The sequence below is a fragment of the Balaenoptera acutorostrata genome, chromosome 9 (assembly GCF_949987535.1).
Source record: "Balaenoptera acutorostrata chromosome 9, mBalAcu1.1, whole genome shotgun sequence".
Classification (NCBI taxonomy): Eukaryota; Metazoa; Chordata; class Mammalia; order Artiodactyla; family Balaenopteridae; genus Balaenoptera; species Balaenoptera acutorostrata.
In genome coordinates this window covers 94,530,753-94,551,341 of record NC_080072.1, presented here as the reverse complement: position 1 = coordinate 94,551,341, position 20,589 = coordinate 94,530,753, and the positions used below count along the sequence as shown (strand labels likewise).

The window sequence follows — 20,589 nt, the reverse complement described above, 5'->3', positions numbered from 1 at the left end:
ACAGCAGCAAAACTGACGCATCCGTTTGCCAGACAACACACAAACGTCTCTTCTCAAAAAGTCAGGCCAAAGTTCCCCTCAAGAATGAGGTCAAACACTGCTATTTTCCATGAAAATCACATTTAGAAACATTACTCACGGGCTGAAAAATACAGAAGAAGAAGCCACCTAAGTAAGTAGTCTTTCCGTAAAGATTCTAGGCTGTGATGAGGGGGAAAAATGGTCTTGATGTGTGAAAAGGAAAAAAAGTGCTCTGCCATTCTTCTCCATTTAAAAAAACATTTTATGATGAGAATAAAGGAAACGCACATCCTTTCCAACACTGTGCCCTGAGACCATGCCACGTGCATGGCCCTGGGTGTCCCGTGTGCACCGTCCTATGAACAACATCATGACAGCAAGTATGAAATTGACTTCCTCGCAATGAGGAAGCAGGTGGGTAGGTATCTATGGCGGAGCTCCAAACAGGCAGAGGATAAATTCAAAGCCAGCTGCCACTGCAGACGCGACACCGCCCAGCTTCCCACCGTTCTGCAGGCAACAACCTCCCCCAGAACATCCTGACACTCCGGGAAGGCAAAAGCAAGCAAAGCATCCTCCCCTGAATCCCAGAGACAACCCCGGCCAGCATGAGGGACTCCGTCCTCCGCCCCAGACACCGAGGCACACACCCTCAGCTCTGTCACCACACAGCCGTCCAGGCATGGAAATGGTTAAGTCGCTCTCGCTGAATAAATCAAAAGTTCAAGGCTGCAACATACCACAGTGATTCCCTCTTTACATATGACAAGAACCAGAGAGGGGCTGAAATCCCAAGCATCCTGAGCGGGGTCTCCCCGGCCCGCACAGGTTATGCTGCCAGGGTCAGGGCCGCGGACCTTTAGCGGCAGCATTCATTTCCTGAACAGGACAAGTTCTCCTGACCATAAAGCTAATAGGGACTTCCTCGCATGGCGAGCTCTGGCTGACAGGGCTACTTGCCACTGGCCACGCAGGAGGAGAGCGCTGGTTCCCATTAGTGGGTTATGATGCCAGGTGCTACTAATAAGGTACATCGGCAAGAAACAAGAGCGGGCTAAGTTGTCTCTCCAACTCTGGAAGTAATCAGGCCTGGGCTTCAGGGCTGGGAAGGGGCCTTCTTTAAAGACGAGGGCGGGGGGGAGGAGGGGACTTTAGCTACGGTAGACCTCCGGCAGCATCTAACCTGCTGAACAGCCTAAATAAATACATTTCAAACAATCCCTCCACTCTTCCCCCAGCTACCATAAAAGCCTCCCCCGAATTAACACTCATGATGTTTCCCCCAGCGCTCCGGGCCTGATGGATCACCGAAGGCCATTACGGTTGGCCACATCTGCTTCTCACTATGGCAAGGAGAGTTGTGCCAGCAGGCCTAATGGCATTAAGATCACAACGCTCAGCTAATCCACTTAGAGACCAATGCCAGGCGAGGGTGGCTTGGGGCTGGGAGTGAGAGGTTCCCTCGTCAGGCCGGGTCACAAGAGAAGCGGGAAGCAAGGGAGGCGGCCTCACATGTAAGTCCCTGCTGTGTGCTTTATGTGACATGGTACCTCATTTAACATGGTTGAATCACATTGAGAGGTAAGGCGCTAACCTCACTTCACTGAAGAGGAGCCTGACAGTTCGGACAGGTGACGTCATCTGCCCAAATTCACCGTCAGGCGCTAGCATTCAAACCCAAGTCTACCTGAGATCGGTCTTTGTGCCCCTGCCCTACACACCTTGCCCCCTGCAAAGACAGGGGTGATGGTGTGGGTCTCATTCTTAGCATGCCTGGTGTATATGTCCTTACTTATCACCTGGGGGGATCTAGATGGCCCTGAAGAGGGGAGACCTCTAAACACCACTTCCAACTGGCACACAACTCCTCCTCCCACCAAAATTTCTGTGACTGCATCTTCTAATAATTTCGGCAGTAATGCCCCACTGTTTCAGGAAGTTCCTTCTCTTATCTAACCTGGATTCTTCCTACTGCAAAGCTGAACACAATCTTTTCCTGCTCAAGAAAATCAGGTCTTGAGGACAAGAACCGAAAGTGAGCTAGGAATATGGAATTAAGCAGGTTTCTGCGAGTTCTTAGCCGAAGTTTCCGTGCTGACAATAAAGTACCGGATCCCCTCTTTGCAGCTGCAGAGATAAGCCTCATGTAGTCAAAACCCAACCAGAGTTTTTCCAGACTGAGCCAGCATAATAAGGACACGGGGGCTTTTAAGGGGAAACAGTAGAAAGGGGAATTTCTGATTATGCTGGCATGAAATTAACGACATGGAATTTTTATTTTTGTAAATGGGTTTTTTTTTTCTCTCCCTTTTTCTGTTTTTGGAGTCAGCATAAAAGGCCTCTATCACTGGAAGCTGGTCTCTCTGTATGTCGGTAAGAGATGATGGACCCATGTGGCCCCAGCCCCCAAAGACACAAACCCTTCGAGGTAAGCTGCACTCTCCCTCCCTCCTTTCAAGCCACCGGAGGAAGCCAGGAGGCCAGAACCGGCCATGCGATGAGCCTCCTGGTCAGCAGCTGCAGGGAACATGAGTTGGTCCTTCCTGTGTCCCTCCTTCCCTTTGACTCCATCAGGGGCTGAAAATCCAAGCAGGACATTATGGAAAGAACCATGAACATGAAGCCAGAAGACCTGGGCACAAACCCTGGTGTCACCCCTCACCGACTTACCAGGGACCAGTCCATTAACCTCTCGGGCTTCCCTCTGCCCATCAGGGAATGGGAAATGAATATCCACCCTACAGGGCAGCTGGAGGGTTTGAGAAGATTCTGATTATGAATGCACTTAGCACAGAACCTGACACGTATCAAGCACTCAAAGCGACGTTTGCTGAATCCTCCCTTGGAAGCATCCCGCACTGTGGGGTGGGAAAGGAAAGGGGCTCTGGAACACACCGCATCCACAAGCTCAGACTTCTCTGGGTGAGAAGGTGTTTGTACTCTCCGTCTCTGCCCCGACCACAGTGATTTGATGGCCTGACCACGTGCACAGGCAATAGGACACTGCATCAGTGAGCCGCCTCGGCATTTGGAACTGATGACGGTGGAGTGCTGCCTAGATAAATTTAAATGAGGGCTGGAATGACTCATCAGGCTTCAGGTCAATGGGACAAAGAGTACCCTGGCCACCGTGCTACAAAAGATCAGCTTTTGGGGGAAAATGCAGGTGCTCACTGTGAATCAGCTCCAAACACACGGAGCCAGAGGCAGCGGTTCTTAGGTGCTGGATAAACGGACACCTCTGGGGGAAAGCAGGACCTGAACCAACACGAACACAAATTTTACCCTGCACTGCCAGCTTCACACCAACAGTGGCAGCAAAAATACAACAGCAAACATTTACTTTCTGCCATCCTTCCTTGCACGTGACAAATATTTACTGATTAATTCCTGTAACAACCCAGCGAGTAGGTACTGTTATTATTCCCATTTTACAGATGAGCAAACAGGCACAGAGAGATTAAGTCATGTAACCATAGTCACACCGCTGGTAAGTGGTGAAATTGGGATTCTGACCCACATAGTCTATAATTTGCTCAAAACGCCCATTTACTATGTGAAAAACATGGGGTTGGAGGTGGGGGAGAGGGGATGCCATGATAAATTTTCGTTTCTAACAAAATAACTACCACCGAGTCAGGGTTTTCACCTAAAACCACCAAAACAGAACTTGACTAAGAAAACCTTTACTTAACGTGGAAAATTCCAGAACCCTCCAATGGGCAAATTGAGGCACGCCCGTATCATTTAGCAAGACTTTTATGTCTCACACGTGGGCTTTCAGTTGGACTTGGTTTAAAGTCATTAATTTTTAAAAATTAAAATAACGGGAAATGTTTTTCCCCTGAATTAGCAAGAAATCAGAGTTGTGAATGGAGTTTTGATTTTAACAGTTTAGGATAATCACTATTTTAAAGATTCATAAATAGTTTTCCTAGAACAAGCAGGAGGGGAAAAGTATTGCTGAACTAAAGCTTTCTTCCCCTCTCCTTCCAGCAATTAGCAGCTCTAACCAATAGTGACAGCAAATTAAAATGGGACTTCTCATCGAGATGAAACAGCAGGCAACTTTCTTCCATGAGAAAGAAAATAAAAGAACTCATCTTCAAAATTTCCAAGAGTTCAGTCTAGATCCCAGATGACGCAGTAACCCTAAGCAGGTTAAAGTATTAAAAAACGAAGTCAGAGCAGACAAAATCAAATCAAACTGACCCCCTATTTTAGCTGGCTGACTGCCAAACCAGAGCAAAATCCAATTAACCAAAAGGGCTTCATGAAGATATAAGTGAGTGCAGAAGGGGCAAAAGGAGAACTTTTTTAAGAGTTCAACAATCCAGAAATAGCTCATCCAAGTGCCTGGTTTTACAAATGAAGAAGTTAAAGCTCAGGATGAGAAAGAGACCAACAATAGTGACAGAGTTTAAAAACAAAAAATACAGAGCTGAGTGTAGAGGCCCCACCTCCAAAATGGCAGGACACACCACCACAAAGCCATCTTCCTCTCTTCACAACCAATGACCTCTCCAACAGACTAGATTTCCAGAAGCCCACGAGCTTATAAACTTAAGTCATTCATCACGCCCCAAAAGGATACTTCCTGGAAATAGAAATGGTTTCAGAAAGGATTTGGGCAAATCTGTGAATGACAGAGCAGCCATAAATAGCTATTAAGAGAAGTTGGGCTCCACCTGACCTTTAGGATTGACGTCAAGGAACAGAGCTGTAGCCTCCAACGGTGGTATCTTAGGGATGGTGTTGGCACCCAAAGACTAGGTCAGATGGATCTGACCCAGAAGAGCAATGCCCATGTGCTTATATGGCCTGGCGCGGAGCACCCGGGACTGTGAATTAGAAGGCGAGCCGAGCTCCTGGCTCTAGCCATTTATAGCTATGTGACCTTGGGCACGTCATTCACTCAAAGCTCATTTTCCTCATCTGTAAGTTGGGGCTGATAACGGTGACAATCCCTTACCCAAAACCCTTGGCTGCTTCAGAAATCCAAACTGTTCAGATTTTAGAAAGGAACTATGGGGCCTATAATGTTCACCAGTCCCAGAGGAGTCTAGGGAAGCACTCTGTAATCAAACACATTAATATTTTTGCAGCAAAACATATGAATATTCAAAATAGGCAGGATAAATATAGCCTCACATCAGTTCAGATCAGGTTTTGCTACTAAATGAGTTTGCTGCAAACTTACACAGAGCCTTTTAGCTTTCAGAGCTTTTCAGACTTCATCATCACAGATATGGAATGAGGGACCTGCACCCCCTGAGGGGAGGCTGTGAGGTTAAGAGAGATAAAGTCATTAGAGGCGCTTTGCAAAGGAAAAAGCCGAACAACCAATAAGAGGCGTTATTAATATTCCTGCTGTTGCTATCATTATCTCACTGCATACTCTTTTCCAAATAGAATCTCGTTTGACCTCAGAGGTGCCTAAAGCTGGCAGAATGATGAGAGAGGACCAAGAGTTCGGGGCAGCTTCTAAATTCCCCAAGTGGCCTAAGCCAAGGTCAACGGCTACTGATCCTCTACATGGTCAACCACTGAACACCAAGCAGCTGGCCACCTGAAAGAGGCCAAGGCAAAGGGCCAGGCAGAACCCTGACATCCCAGCGATGTGGCTCATGTACCCTAGAGCTGGTCCTGGGAAGCCTCTGAGAAGGGCTGCACACCTGAGTGGGGGAAGCAGGCTGAGCCCACCCATGTGGTTCCTGAGCACCCCTGCAAGAACCAGGCAAGAGTTCCTACTGTGTGTGTGCAGGATACACACTGTAGCTGATCCAAGGGCTTGTCTGTAGAAGACCCAGAGGCTCCCGGGAAAGCAGATCCCACTCTGATTCTGCAGCACTAAATTCACAAACATATTAAGACCAGGCTATATGAGCCTGGGGAGACTGAGGACCATGAGGGCGGTGTTGACACTTAAGTCAACCACAGTTCCCCGTAATCTTATCCCATGTATATAACTCTTAAGAAGGAGAAGGTGCACCTGGCCTGGTAGAGCTGGTCCCTAGACCAGATCCAGACAAGGCTACATGCAGAACAGGCCCAGCCTTTCAGGGAGAGAGAGACAGAACAGAGACTGAGCCTAGGGAAGGAGAGTCCAATCTTCCTGATGTGACCCTCCCTCCCTCAGACATTACCCTCTGTAACATGGGCCCCCTGGGAAGGTTTTAGGGTCCAGCACTTACTCCTGCATCTGCCTGGATAGATCTGCTCATCTAGCAGGTCTTCTGATTGTTCTGACTGCCTTCTGGATCCTTTAGGCAGGTAAGCCCTGTTTGATTTACCCAGATAGCATCTCTGTGGGCGTTCCATCAATCCATGGCTACGTCTGACATTGCTTTTACATCTCACCGTGCACTGCAGGGACCACAGCTTTATAAAGTTTCATTCAAACTGCCTGTCGGGCCAGCAGGCTCCCCTCTCACCAGCTTGGGACCAAGTCGCGAGGAAAGCTCCCGATGGTTTGTTGTAGAATCAAACCCTCCTTCCTGCATCCCTTCCTAACACTCTCCCCTTCCTTCCTCTCCATGCCCTTCTACCCCCCACCAAGAAGAAAGACAACAATAACTACCAAGCACCTAACCTTTACCTACCAGCCTACTGGCTTAACAACAAAATAAAATCAATCGTGTAGCCTGTTATTTCATCATGTTCGTCACTGTCATATTCACAGCCAATTCCACAGCCTCCTGACATCAGATCTCCCACTCTGACTGCTCTGCCTTGCCTTTTTTGTGTGTGCTACGCTGGGACTTGTGATGTGGGGGAAGGAACAGAGAGCAGTAGGAAATAGGGAAGTCTCTCCCTGTCTCTCAAACCTTAATCCTGGAGGTCTGAGAGACAGGGAGAGAGGAGAAGTCTCCCCAAAGCACACCTGACCAGGAGCCAGGGGCTGCCCGTCAGAGCGAGGGCGGAGTGTACACGGGAACATTCTCTCCACCCTTGACTTCCTGAGAGCTCACAGCTCTCCATCCAGGGCACAGCCCCAGGCTCCAGCTTCTTGGGCTGCAGCAGCCTACTTTCCACCCTCAGTCAAAAGCACAGTCTCCGTGTCAGCAGCCCACAGCGTGATGCCAAGGACGCCAGGACTGGCGGCTTGCCATCACAAGCTCACAAGGACGGGGATATCCTCGGCACCGCCTCACAGCCAACCCAACCCGTCGATGGCAGTGCTGTGGACACTACACGCTAGAACTCAGAGCCAGGTGGGGCGATGCAGAGATGAGACCCAGGCGAGATGGAAGTGTCTGAGGGTCCATTCCTCACCCTCCTGGTTACTAAGTGCCAGTCACAGCTCCAGGGATTTCCGGATGTTACTTCGTTAATTCAGCATCCCACCCTACAGACCACCTCCATTTTAAAGAGAGTAAAACAAGGCTCAAGAAGGTTACATAACGTTGCCAAGCTCTCACTGCTATATATGGCTAGTTCTGCCACCCATGCTCTGAGGGGGTAGACCACAGCCAGCCCTCCACCTCTCCCCAGAGGAACAAGGGTCCCACAGAATGGGAACTTGGAACTCCTGGGAGAGTAATAGCTTTTGCAGCCCTCTCAGGTAAAAAGAAGCAAGCAAGACCCAACAAGAAGCCAGAAAAAAAACCCTGCTTTCCAGGGAACAGGGGTTGGGAGAAATGGGTGAAGGTAGTCAAAAGGTACAAATCTCCAGTTATAAAATAAATAAGCCCTGGGGATATAACACACAACATGATGACTACAGTTAACAATACTGTATTACATATATGAAAGTTGCTAAGAGAGTAGATCTTTAAAAAGTGCTCAAGGAAAAAAAATTCCTATGTACGTTGATGGATTTTAACTAAGTCGACTTATCATAGTGATCATTTCATAAAATATACAAAAATCAAATCATTACATTGTATACCTGAAGCTGTTACATGTCAATTATACCTCAATTTAAAAAATTACTTTCCTGGGACTTCCCTGGTGGTCCAGTGGCTAAGACTCCACACTCCCAACGCAGGGGGCCCGGGTTCAGTCGCTGGTCAGGGAACTAGATCCCACATGCCGCAACTAAGAGTTTGCATGCTGCAACTAAAGATCCCGCATGCCGCAACTTAAGACCCAGCACAGCCAAATAAATAAATAAATATATTTTTAAATTACTTTCCACTATACCCCATTTCTCATAGCAAATAACTGAAATAATTCACATCCGGAGAAGATGATCATCTATCTGGTCGAGTTTGGGGAGAGCGTTTCCTCTTTAGGAAAGTTTGAGCAAAAACAAACACAACCTCGGTCTATTTCTGAGCAGTACAAGCATCACGACGACACACCTTAGTGGCGGTTATTTTTCGCACCCGACCGGAAAAGGATCGGCTATGTTTAGCTCAGCAGCACTTTCCACAAGGTAAGTCTCAGAGCCCCCCATTAAGCAGTGTTGGAGCAGGTTCCAGCTCAGCTTGGGGTAATCAGATGACCGCCAAATGCCTCCATCTCCATGCCCCCACCCCCTCTCCTTCACACCCGCTCCTGAATGGTCAACAGAAGAATGGGGGGAGGGTAGAAGAGGGCAAAAGTGAAGAATCCACCCAAGATCAGCAAAACAGCAGGCGAGAGGCTGTGCAGGGAAATGTTACCACAGATGGCAAGAGAAACTGGACTTCTTGACACCATTCACCCGACCCAGGAACCCAGGGTGATGTGATGGGCATATCCTTACGACAGATGCAGATGAACACCAAACTCACTAAAGGTTCCCTCTGTGTTTACTCCACTTCTGATGAGCAATTTTCAAAACCCTCTGTTCTGTAGATACGATCCTCTTCGGGACTGATGAGTCCAAGAGGCAGCCAAGTGCAAGAGGATTAAGACCTGAATCTGAATCCAGCTCTGCCTCAGTATCTATATGACCCTGGGAAAAGGTCTTAGCACCTTCCTATGTAAAAGAACGTCATCCACCTGGAAAAACTGCTGTAACAAAAACGTGACACCATGAAAAGCACTTGAACCAGGCATGTCATAAAAGTTATTTCACAGAGAAAGAAACAGAAGCCAGAGGGAAGCCAATGCTAGCCCAAAGTGGTATTTAATTCAATGTGAGTAGGGAGGGGTTAAAAGTAAGGCCGCACGCTGCAAAACCAATGTCTCTCCTCCCCATCCTTCCCCCTTGAATTTAAATCAACTCCCTCGAAATGTGTTTACAGGGACAGAGAATGAGAAGGGAGAGGAAGCAATGTTCCTGGTGATGAATGTTCACCAGGAATGACGTTTGGAACCTGCAGCTGCTCTTGTGATCTAAGCAGCCTCCAGCCCCTCCCATCCTCCAGAGCTGCAGACAGGCTGCCTTGGCAGGAACCACCACATGGGAACTCAGGTACCTGAAACCTGGCTACGTGGCCAGATCCAGGCCATGGGCCCTTCCTCCGCACCCCACTTCTCCCTCCCTCCACTTGATGAGTCACTCCAGGCAAAGGAGAACAGACCCAACAGCAGGAAAAGCAAAATGGGAGCCCAAATGCAAAAAAGAGAGGAAAGAGCCTAGTAAGAAACTGAGCACAGGGACTTCCCTGGCGGTCCAGTGGTTAGGACTCTGCGCTTTCACTGCTGAGGGCGTGGGGTTCAATCCCTGGTCGGGGAACTAAGATCCCGCAAGCCGCACAGCGTGGCCAAAACAACAAATAAATAAAATAAAATCGTATTTTTTAAAAAAGAAACTGGGCGCATAAGTTCCCCAGTGTTTAGGAAAGACCCGAGGCCCCCTCACCACACCTGAAAAGTGTCCCCCCACAGGTGGTTTTTCGCAAATAGCAAAGAGAACAGAGGAGCCAGGCCCCAGGACTCGGGCATAGCTGCGTATGAAGGCAGGGTCAAGGCCAGAAATTCAGGGTCAGGGGGATGGGTACAGAGGGACCTACCTGTGCTGCTCCACGGCCTCGTTGTCAGGAAGCTCCACCCCGCAGACGCTGCACTGCTCCCCGACAGTGCGGCTCTCTGCCTTCATGCCCACGGCCAGCTCACCCAGCTTGCTGAACAGCTCCCTCTGGATGAAGCCCTGGGGCAGCAGACCCCCATAGGTGCTGAAGTCCATGGAGACGGCCAGGGTGGGCTGCACGTGGAGGCCCGAGGTCACCGAAGACGGCATGCTCAACACGGCATCGGCCTTGTGGTTGGGCAGCACGGAATAGATGCCCAGGTGTTTCTCAGCTGGGGGCGCGGGGGGCTCCGGTCGGCCTGGGGGGCCCTGGCCAACCTCGGTTAGAGGCGGCAGCTGCTCGGCGCTCTCCTCACGTCCGTAGTGCAGCTCTCTAGCGCTGGTGATGACGCTGCTCCGAGTTGGGGTCCCGGGTCCCTCCTTGCCCCTTTCCTCAACCTTGTCCCCCATCCCGGCTGAGACGCTAGACTCGGCTGCCCCAGGGCTGTCCTGGCCGGGCACCTCATCCACCTGCATCATCTCCGGCTTCACCTCGGCCACCGCAGGGTGCCGCCCAACCCCAGCCAGCGTCGGCTCCTCAGGCCCGGCAGGCAGCTGAAGGGCCCCCTGCAGGAGGGACTGTCCTATGGTCATCAAACTGTCCACCGCCGCCTTGGTGGGACTCATGGCTGAAAGGCCGAATGAGGTGGAGACGGAAGGGCTCTGGTCCACCATGGGCCCAGGGAGGCTCTGGGCAGCTACGCGGGCATACCCACTCTCCTCGCTGGAATGCTTCGAGATGAAAATGTTCTTGAGATACCGAGCCTTGCGGTCCTCTTCCTCCTCGGCCCCGCCGTCCGCTATGGTTGCCTCCGTGTCATTGTCGTCTGAGGCCTGGATGGTCTCCAGGATCTTCAGGCACTGCTCCTCCAGGTACTCGATCTCCAGGATCTCAGCTGCGTACAGCAGGTCATCCAGGTCCTCCGCCTTGGCTTGCAGCGTGGCCGTGTACGCATACTCCAGAATCTGCTGGAAGGTCTTCGGAGAGAGGAAGTCCAGAGTATAGTGCTGGCTGTTGCGGTGGAAGAGGATCTCAAACATCTTGCTGGTGCAGGCCAGCACAGTCCGGTGGGCGTGGAACTCCTGGCTGTCCACCATGATGACCACATCGCACAGCGTCCCGGCCAGCCGCATCTGGTTGGCCTTGCAAAGGAGCCCCGTGGGGTGGCTGGGGTTCTGCAGCTGGATCATGCCCATCTTTGTCAGATCCATGGTGCTCCCCGAGGCTTAGGCATGAGGCTCTCTTTCCTTCTTGGCTCTGCGTGGCAGGGCAGGGTGGGTTTCCTGGGCCAATGTCGAGGGCTAAAGGGAAAAAGGGGGAAAGAGGCAAAAGAGATGCAAGAACAAAAAGAAGATTAGTTAGTGTCCCTAAAAGTAAGAATTCAAACAATAGCACCTCCCCCAAACCTGCAGCAAGACAGTCCTGGAGATTTTAATGGAGGGAAAGTGGCTTCCTAGAAATCTACATGTCTGCCTTTACAGGCCCAGGGATGATGAAGGTAAAGAGAGGGTTCTGCTACAGCACATGCCTAACTCACTGCTCTATGACATCTGTTAGACGAAGTCAAATGAAAATTACAATAGAGTCTTGTGAGTCTTGGGCTCTCTTTAAGTCTGAGGGTGGGGGGCTCCCATGCAAAGCCAACACTGATGATGAGAAGTTGCCCAGCACTTAATTTAAAAGAATAAGAATTTAACCCCTTCCTCTGGTCAGTGTAAGCACTCAGTTTCACTCTCAACACCCTGTGCAGCAAACCTCATCTTGGAAACAAAAGTTTTTCTAAATCCTGCCTCACCTGGTAGCCCCAGGAGCAAAACCCAGCCTACCTGGGGCTAGCAGCCTAGAGTCGCAGCCCACAGAAATCTAAGGGCAAAGTTCTTCTCCTCCAGCCCACCTCCTCACCCTCAGCCAGTGCCTTCCTGGACCTCTGTCCTTCCACTCTTCTCAGAGCTGCAAAGGACTGATGAACCCATGCCCTGACCACCTCCTTTGGCACTAAGAGAAATACACACACGTAGCCCATGTACTAGCTTGGCTCACTTCTGCCCACTGCCCATGGGTACCTCAGAGTGATTGTGTAAGTAATCCAAAATCTCGACCGTGTGTGCATGCACCAGCCAGAGAGGGAGAAAAACTTAACACATGTGCACATTTATATAATACGGCACACTTATCCCCTGCCCACAAGTGCCCAGTAGTCAGTAGGATCTGTAATATGTAGGCTAGGTCATGAAGGACCTATAGAGAGGTCCTAGGAAACATGCACCCCTAAAGCCAGGAGTGCACATGCTGGAAACATGAACTCCAAGTGTACCTCACAGGCTCCCAGGAGTGGGCAAGTCCTGTAACCCGGAGCAGTAATTGATACTGTTAATGGCTTGGAGGTGCGAGAAGTGATATTGGCACCAGCGTCTATGATGTGAGTTACATTGAATATGAAGGGAAAACAGGGCTGGAGACAAAGGACTCTCCCAAAGCGCTGTTTGGGATCGGTAACAGGGCTCTGAGACTCACAAACCTGTCTAAAGAGTGTCAGAAAGATCTCACAGGCCCAGGTCCCTCCCAGTCTCTGCCTAGCTGTGGCCAATATTGCGGTGAAATGAAGTGGGAGCAACGCAGAGCAAGGGCTCTTGCTCGCTCTTGGAACACTGCTGCCCTCCGCCCCCAAAAGAAACCCTATTGGCTCCAGAGCCACAAATCTTACTCGGAAAGGGTTAACAGGACGACTAATCAAGACACTTTTGCTCCCACCCTGGGGTGGGAACTGAGGCCATGGGGTGGGGGTGGGGCAGGAGGTGGGAGCGGTGACTATTCACCCGCGCCTTGCCACCATGCGCTTCCCCGCAGACTTCGGGGTTTCAGAGAACTAGGAGGGAGCAATCGGAAGAATGTAAGCTGGGCTACCCGAATTCCTCCCCAAAAACAAGCTCCGTGGGTCCTGAGGGAAATCAGGGTGCCCTGGTCAGCCGTCCCCGCCACCCGCGGCTCGGCGCCCGCGATCCGGCTGGCGCTGGCTGCAGCGCCCAGCCCCGCGGCGCGGGAGAAAGCCGGCGCTAACCCGCTCGAGCTCCGGGGATCGATCGCGCTCTCACACTGCCCGCCCCCCACCCCCGCGCCCAGTTCCCAGCCGTCCCCACGGAGACTTGGAGACGACTTCAGCAAACTTGGGAAAGCAACTTTTCCAGGAAAGCCAGACGGCAAAGAGAAAGGGAGCCGGGCTAGGGAAGAGGGAAAGCGAAAGAGACCCGGACGAAAGACAAGAGTCCAGGCGGGCCGGACGCCTGGGCGAGAGCGGCCAGAAGGCGGACCCGCCTTGCGGAGAAGTGGAAGCACAAAAGCCCGACAGCGAGTTGTGGAAGGAAAAGCGAGAAGGGATCTGCGGGCCCTCCCTCTCCGACCCTGGGCCATGACCCCCGAGAGCGACGGGCAAGGTCCCCGGCCTCAGGCTGGTGGCGCCAGCAGCCGGCGCGCCCGGGCCAGGCACGTTGCTAGCGTCCCGGGGAACAGGCGAGCGAGTCGGTGCCGAGCGCGTCTGTGCGTTCCAGTGGGTCCGCGGGCCGGCGAGATAGTGCGCATTTCGAGCGCGTGTTCCAGGGGCTGTACGAGCGAGCGGCCGGCGCGCCGGGGTGGGAAAGCCATCCCGAACGCATCAGGTGCAGAGCCGAGCACCCACCGAGCGCGGCCGGGAGCGCACAGCGAGCTCCGGCACCACGGCCGGTCCAGCCGAGAGCCGAGGAGGGCCCGGAGCGCTGGAGACACTCCAGCGCTCCGCTACGGAGCCCCTCCCTCCAAAACCGAGGGGATTAAGTCCAATCAAGAAAAAAGAGCCCACCAGGTTTTTCAAAGAGAAACAAAACCCAAGTGACTCCCAGTCCTGCTCCCCTCGGCACCCAGATCCACTCCTCGTATCCTCCGATTTTAGCTTCCCAGCCGGTGGGCGAATAAACACACAAATAAACCACAGCCCTATCTCGCGCCCGCGCACCGGTCGGCATACATATGAGCACCCACCGGCTGCCGGCTCCTCCACCGGCCCCTGGTGGTACAAAGCCTCCTGATTCCCAACCCTCCGCTTGCGCCCTCAGCCCCCGCAGACCGCTCTGCCTCCCACCTCTCACCCCGACCGTGCCCTGGAGCGGAAGGGCTGGGGAGGCAGCTGCGCCCAAGCTGACAGCCGGGGCTCCCCCTTCTAGCAGACCCCAACCGCCGCTGGCGACGGCTGCGGCAGCAGGAAGGGAACAAGCCGAATAAAATAAGGCACAAGCCCAGCGGCCGAGTGGCCGAAGCGAGCGCGCCCCCCAGACCTCTCCAGCCCCGGGGCGCCCCGGCGCGCGGCTATCGCTGGCCGGTGCGCCCCTCCCCGGCTCCCCACTCACCACTGCCGAGCCGGGCGCCGTGGGGTGTGTGTGCGTGCCTCTTGGGGGTGTGTGCCTGTGTCGGGGAGGGGTGTTGCTGGGGAACTGTTGCTCTCGGTATCACGGCGGCAGCGGCGGCATCGCCCGGCAGTTCGCAGTACCCGCTCTCATCGCCCTCAACTCCTCTGTGCTGCGAGGTTAGCAAATCACCACCGGCTGCGGCGCCTCCGCCGCGTCCCACGTCAACGCCGAGCCCCCTCCCCTGCGAGGCCCCGGCGCCTCTCCATCTTTAGTGCTGGCGGCCGAGCCCGGCTCCCTGCCCACAGCTGCCCCCCTTCCCTCCTCCCTCCCCCCGCCTCCCGCGCTGTCCCCGGGCTCAGCCCGCCCACCCCCCGCACTGGCGAAGCCCGCGCGCGCTCCCCGCCCCACCCCTCCCCTCCCCTTCCCTCCGCTTCCCTTCCCTCCCGTTCCCTCCCCTCCCTTCCCCGCGCGCCGCGCTCCAGGCTTCGCCTGACATCTAGCTGCTGCTGGGGCGCTGGCGGCTGCCGCTCACCGGCCAAGCCGAGAGGAAAGAAGGAGCTCGTGGAGAGGAGTGCCAGGGACTCGGAACCTTTAGTGGGGGCGGTGGAGGTGAGGGGCGAGGAGCAGCCCCCACCTGCAGCCCCAGGTTTTTAATTTCCACTGGAAACGGGTTTTCTTTTCCCCTGCTGCTCCAGGCGCGGAGTTTGGTCTCCGGCTCCAATGTTTGCCCCATTCAGTGCGTGTCATCTCTCCTTTAACTTTTTCTCCGGGCTCCGGGCGGCATCCCCTGTACCCCGATATCGGTTTTAGAAGGTCGCTTTCCCGGGCCCCAAGCCCAGGCCTTTTGTGCCTCCGGGCCTTCTGACCATCCAGATTAGCCTCCAGGTGCAGAGTTCGCGGGCCCGGGTGAACCAGGTGCCAGCGGGTGTGCGGGGATCTATGGTCGAGGGGAGACTCCCCATTTTAGCTGTCACGACCCCTGGAGGCCAAGGTCGAGTCCCGAGGGAAACTTTTCTTCCTCTCAGTCTTGGGCATTTCCTGGGCTTCCCACCCCCACCCCGGAACCTGGCTGGAAACAGTTCCCGAGAACTGCGGTCAGTCAGTTCAGGGCAAAGTCTTCAGGGGGCGAGTGAAAGCTTGAAAAAGCTTCAGGCCCCCAAAAGTGCCTCCTCTCAGCCGGCCGCTCCATTTAAGAGAGTGGAGTTGAGGTCAGTAATCCCAGGGTGGAGCAAGCAGAAGCAATGTGCCCTTCCTCGGGCTGCGGAGAGTCCCCTTCTCTGCCCTTTCCCTGGAGCTTGGCAGAGGTAGGAGACAAGAGGTGGGAAACGCTATTCTGGGCACAAACTTTGACCGCCGGCTAATGGCCAGGGTCGTGGGGGTGAGGGGGGTGGTGGAAAGCGCCCTCCCTGGGTCTCCGGACAGTCAGCCCTGGAGGTCCTACAGTCTTAGCAACCCGGGTGGGTCTTCAGGCACTGAGTCCTGCGTCCCCTCCGTCAGTCCCTGACACGCGGCGTGGTTCAGAGGTTTCCCGCAAGACTCACGTATGAACGCATCCCGCTACGCGCCTCTGGCACTGCCCCAGACCAGGAGTCAGGTCCCAAGAACTGAAGGGTCATGGAAGGTGGCAGAAGCCAACTAGAGGCAAAAATCCACTTCCAGCCTCACAAGGCCACTTGGCTGGAGTTTACATCAGAACTGATATGGTTCACAAGAGCTGCTAATGGGGTGGTCCCAAAGACAGGCGATTCCATCCCAGCAAACATCGCCCCTGTCTCCTACTCGCAGGGAAAGTGCTCAGACCTGCAGGAGTCATGGGAGAGAGGAAGACCCGTGAGAAGCCACTTGAAAGTGAAAGAAGGGAGTTAGTTATCCTCTGATAGAAGAGAATACAGCAACGTCTAACAGGTGCCTGGGAACACCCAGTCCCTGGGTATTAGATTAACAATAAAGAACAAACTGTGAAAGGACTATTTTTCTAGCTAACGTCTACAGTCTGTAAGAGGAAAGGAACTTAAAGAAAGTTAAGAAAGAACTGGTCTGGTAGTTGAGTGGTTAAGACTCCGCGCTTCCAATGCAGGGGATGCAGGTTCGATCCCTGGTTAGGGAATTAAGATCCCACGGGCAGTGCGGCGCAGCCAAATAAAAAATAATAATAATAATAAATAAAAAAGAAGAAAGCACTGATCTGATAAACAGCAAGGACTTACTGTGTAGCAGAGGGGACTATAGTCAATATCTTGTAATAACCTATAATGGGAAAAATCTAAATACACATATATGCATAACTGAATCACTTCGCTGTACGCCTGAAACTAATACAATATTGTAAATCAACTATACTTCAATTTTAAAAAAAGAAAGAAAGAACTGGTCTGCAAAGAGAGCAAGAGGAGAGAGGTATAAGGAGAGAAGACAGTCCTAGAGCCTCACCAGGGAAATGGAAAGAAGAAAGAATCATTAAAGTGTTGCGCTTCTGCCTAGATGGTACCTGTTGAAGGTTGCTGCCTCGCTGCCCACATCCACCTACCGACCCCTCCTGAGTGCAGTAGCAAAAGCACACAATTAACCCCTGATCTGATCTCCTATTAATCCTCAAATCAGAGAAAGGGAGACTCTCTGGAAACAACGGGAAAGAAAGAACCATCCCTCCATGGCCCTGGACCGCCCCCCCCCCCCGCCCCCGCCACCTCCATGCCATATTCACGCTATGTGAAAATCTCCCTTGCTTCATAAACTCAGCCCATTACAAAGCCCAGCCCTTGTTCGTAAGTGTTAAAGAGAGATTAATGCCCGAATTTAAGAGGTGGAGAAGGTAACAAAAAGGAGAAAGGCAGGCAAGGCTATGGGCTGAGTGCCAGCATGGGGCTCCAAGCATTTCCACTTAGCGCTGAAGGCTGGCTGCACAGCAGTTTGATAAGGTTTATTGGGCCCAGATAAGGCGGCTGCAGCTCCCCCACCAAAAGCTATGTCCTTGGGCCCCCGGAAGGCTGATGAAAATCCACAGTTCAGAGATTTCATACGGCAGCACCTAAAAACCCGCAGGATGGAAAATTACAACAGAAAAATGCTCTCTTTTGCGCTCTCTCTCTCATGTTTATATATTTGTAGTAGGTTTTTTGTTTCTGTTTTTTACTTTTTTTCTTGAAGGGTGTGGTAAGAGAAGCTGGGACATTAGTTTTGACAGATCCTAAAAATAGGATTTCAGTCTTACAGAGAGGTCATCTTGGAGACAGAAGAAGAGATGAGTTGACCTTTGGGTGGAATTCCATTGCTAAATCTTATTCCCTCATCTCCTCCTTTACTCATATACCTCCAGCTGGAAGCAACCCTTCAGTACTCAGGTTGTGGAAGAGGAGGGTATGTCAGGTCTAAAGCGATCTTACAGGAAAGAGACTGGGGATAATACCTCATTCTGAGCACTGACTGTGAATCTGAACACATTACCTATATTGTTTTATTTAATCCTCATAACGACTCTCATAATGCAGGTACATCTTTCCCCCATTTCTGTGGGTGGGAAACCTGGGGCTCAAAGAGGTTAAGTGCCTTACCCAAGACTGTAGAGCTATTAAATATCAGAGCTGAGACTTTAAATCAGACCATTCCAACTGCAAAACTCATGATCTTAACTTCTAGATTATACAGCCTCCAGTGGGATAGAGAAAAGGAAACAAGGACTTTTAACTTCCCTTCTCCTCTTACTGTACAGAGGCCAAGGTCTCTGTAGCAGCCAGCCAAGCTGGGAACCAAACAGTTCTCCAGTGAATCAGGCCACCAGGTAAGCAGACTTAGATGCCCGGATCTCTGCACTTTCTTTCCTCCTCAAAAATCTCAGGCAAGGGAATCCCCTGGCGGCCCAGTGGTTAGGACTCCATACCTCCACTGCGGTGTTGGAGGGGCATGTTTGCTCCCTGGTCGGGGAACCTGCAAGCCGCGTGGTGTGGCCTAAAAAAAACACCTCAGGCAAAAGTTGAGGAGGGAGTTTTGAATTACAGTAAAACTCCAATTAAGTAGATGCCCAGGAAGAAGGTGATTGTGCTGTTTTGAGTATTCTGCTTGAGGGTTAGGAAAATGTTCCAAATCCTTTTGTTCCAGCTCCTTAGTTGGAAAATAGTTTTAAAAGTGAAAGGTAAACTTTCCTATCATGATAAATGAAATCAAGGACTCCTACCTTTGGGGGAGAAGAAGCTACTGTGCATTTCTCCAAAACCTTGTGATGGAGAATGAAACATTTTGAGGGAGGGATGCAGGCAGATAAGCCCCTGAATGGAAAAAAGTAGTCTCCTCCACAATGGAGAACTCCAGGTTGCCACCAGAAGATGCACCAGGTTGTCACACGTCACAGACCTTTACCCAGCTAGTGACTTGGGGAGAAAACATAGCAAGCCTATTGTGTCCATTTTGGGAGTCAAAGTATCTTATAATGTTGCAAGGTCATCATTGAGATATCTTCTAGATAGATACAGATGATGTAAAAAACTAAGCAGAGTCGGGAATTCCCTGGCAGTCCAGTGGTTAGGACTCCAAGCTTCCGCTGCAGGGGGCCTAGAATCGATCCCTGGATCCCTGGTGAGGGAACTAAGATCCTGCAAGCCACGAGGCTCGGCCAGAAAAAAAAAAAACCTAAGCAGAGTCAAATTTGCCCTCAGTACATATGTTGATAGTTTTCTTAGGTTTGTCTTTTTTTTTTTTTTTTTTAACTTAATTCTTCCATGTCACTTCCTTTCATGCCGCCTCCAAAAAACAGAAGGGGAAATAAACAGGTGATGTGTGGGTTCTGGTTAGTTGAAGCCCAGAAAACCAAATAAAAATATGGCTTCTTGGATTAGTAATTGCCATCCTTTTCCCCCGTGGACACCTGGTTAGTGATATTTACACCTGGGCATCTCTTCCAGGTACTAAGTATGCCCTTCTCCTCTGTAAGGCAGAGAGTGACATTTCAAAGGGAGAAGATGAGGGGTTATTTCTTTTAGCCCCAGAGGCCTTGGGTCACTGTGACCCCAAGATCTTTGTGATTGAGAAAGAGAAAGCTTTTTCTTCTTTCTCTCTCTCCCCAACATATTGCAAATGGTGTTGGGACCTAATGTTGTCAACTCAAATAGCAAATCTGAGTTGTTATTAGTGCAAAGATCCCCTGAGGGGGTAGGCAGTGTGGATGAAATCTGCAATGGATGTTATGGGGAAGTGTGTTTATAATTATAATGGGATTTAATGTACACTGGGACCAGATGATGGTAGCCATTTAAAAAAGAGATGCTTAATAAGAGAGGTCCCTTAATGACAGGCAGCAGGGCTCAGGTTATTATGGAGAAGCACAGTGTTTCACGTGGTGTCACAAACCATGTGCCAGGTTTTATGGGGTTCCTAACAAAGCTTTGGGGTGAGACACAGCAACCATGGCTGTCAGCTGTTGGGCATAATGTTTTCATGCTGTTGTCTGTGAAAGGGGCATTTGCACTCAAGAGAAAGACATTTTCTCCCTTTCAGATATACACAAGCACAAACACACAGGCCCCAGACCAACACTGAGTAGTTTGGGCGTTTTCTTGCAATCTGATTTTTTCTGAGAAAGATGGCCTCAGTTTCAAAATTCAAATCTTGTGGCTGTCGAGGGGTGCATATAGTGTGCATGAAATGAAGCAGTGTGACCCCCATTGCAAGCAACGGGAGTCCCACAGTGAAATCCCCAGGCACCACGCTGAAAATTAACCCCCAAGTCCTCATCAGAAACAGGGTGTTTTTTTTTTTTCTGGTTTTTTTTTTTTAACACTTTGGCATTTCTTTGTGGGGAGGCCAGAAAGAAGGGAAGTATGTAACATTTTCTTATGCTGTGTAAATAGCCAACTGTTTAACTTGTGAGGTGTTTAATGTTGCAGATTTGAATCCAGGGCAGCTGTTTTACAACAGGAAGCAGCCATGGTTATGTACACAACCTGGAAGGGGCTGCAGGGTGAGGGTCACGCTCCTTGAAGGTGTCCCCAGAAGCACCACCGTCCAGAAATACAACTCATGTCTGAGTTGCATCATTCTGTATATATCTCACCTGACTCCAGAGAAGTATCTGAAAACTAGTGTGTTTATCTAATATAAGCTTCATCCATGGTTACTGTGTTGTATATTCACAAAGCATATGGCTAGTCTCAGAGTCCTTAAAGCAGAATCTTTCCTTTATCCTGACAAGGAGAAAAGAGAAGGGATAAAATAAGTGAAAACTGAACTTCCAGTCCCACGCTCTCGGAAGCGGAATT

General features: G+C 51.3%; 1 protein-coding gene across 3 annotated transcripts in view; it reads right to left on the bottom strand.

Annotated features, from left to right (window-relative positions):
- The window catches only part of ZBTB16 (zinc finger and BTB domain containing 16), a 228,808-nt gene extending 214,187 nt beyond the window's left edge, over positions 1-14,621 (bottom strand). For 2 of the 3 annotated variants that reach the window (XM_007171983.3, XM_007171981.3), the window contains exons 1-2: positions 14,342-14,619; positions 9,909-11,266 (exon numbers count right to left, since the gene is read on the bottom strand). In XM_007171983.3, coding sequence (XP_007172045.2) covers positions 9,909-11,176 — 1,268 coding nt within the window. In that variant the 5' untranslated portion in view covers positions 11,177-11,266; positions 14,342-14,619. Of the gene's footprint in view, positions 1-9,908; positions 11,267-14,341 lie in introns of all 3 variants that reach the window. The other variant, XM_007171982.3, reaches the window with a different exon arrangement.
- Between the last annotated feature and the right edge of the window lie 5,968 nt (positions 14,622-20,589).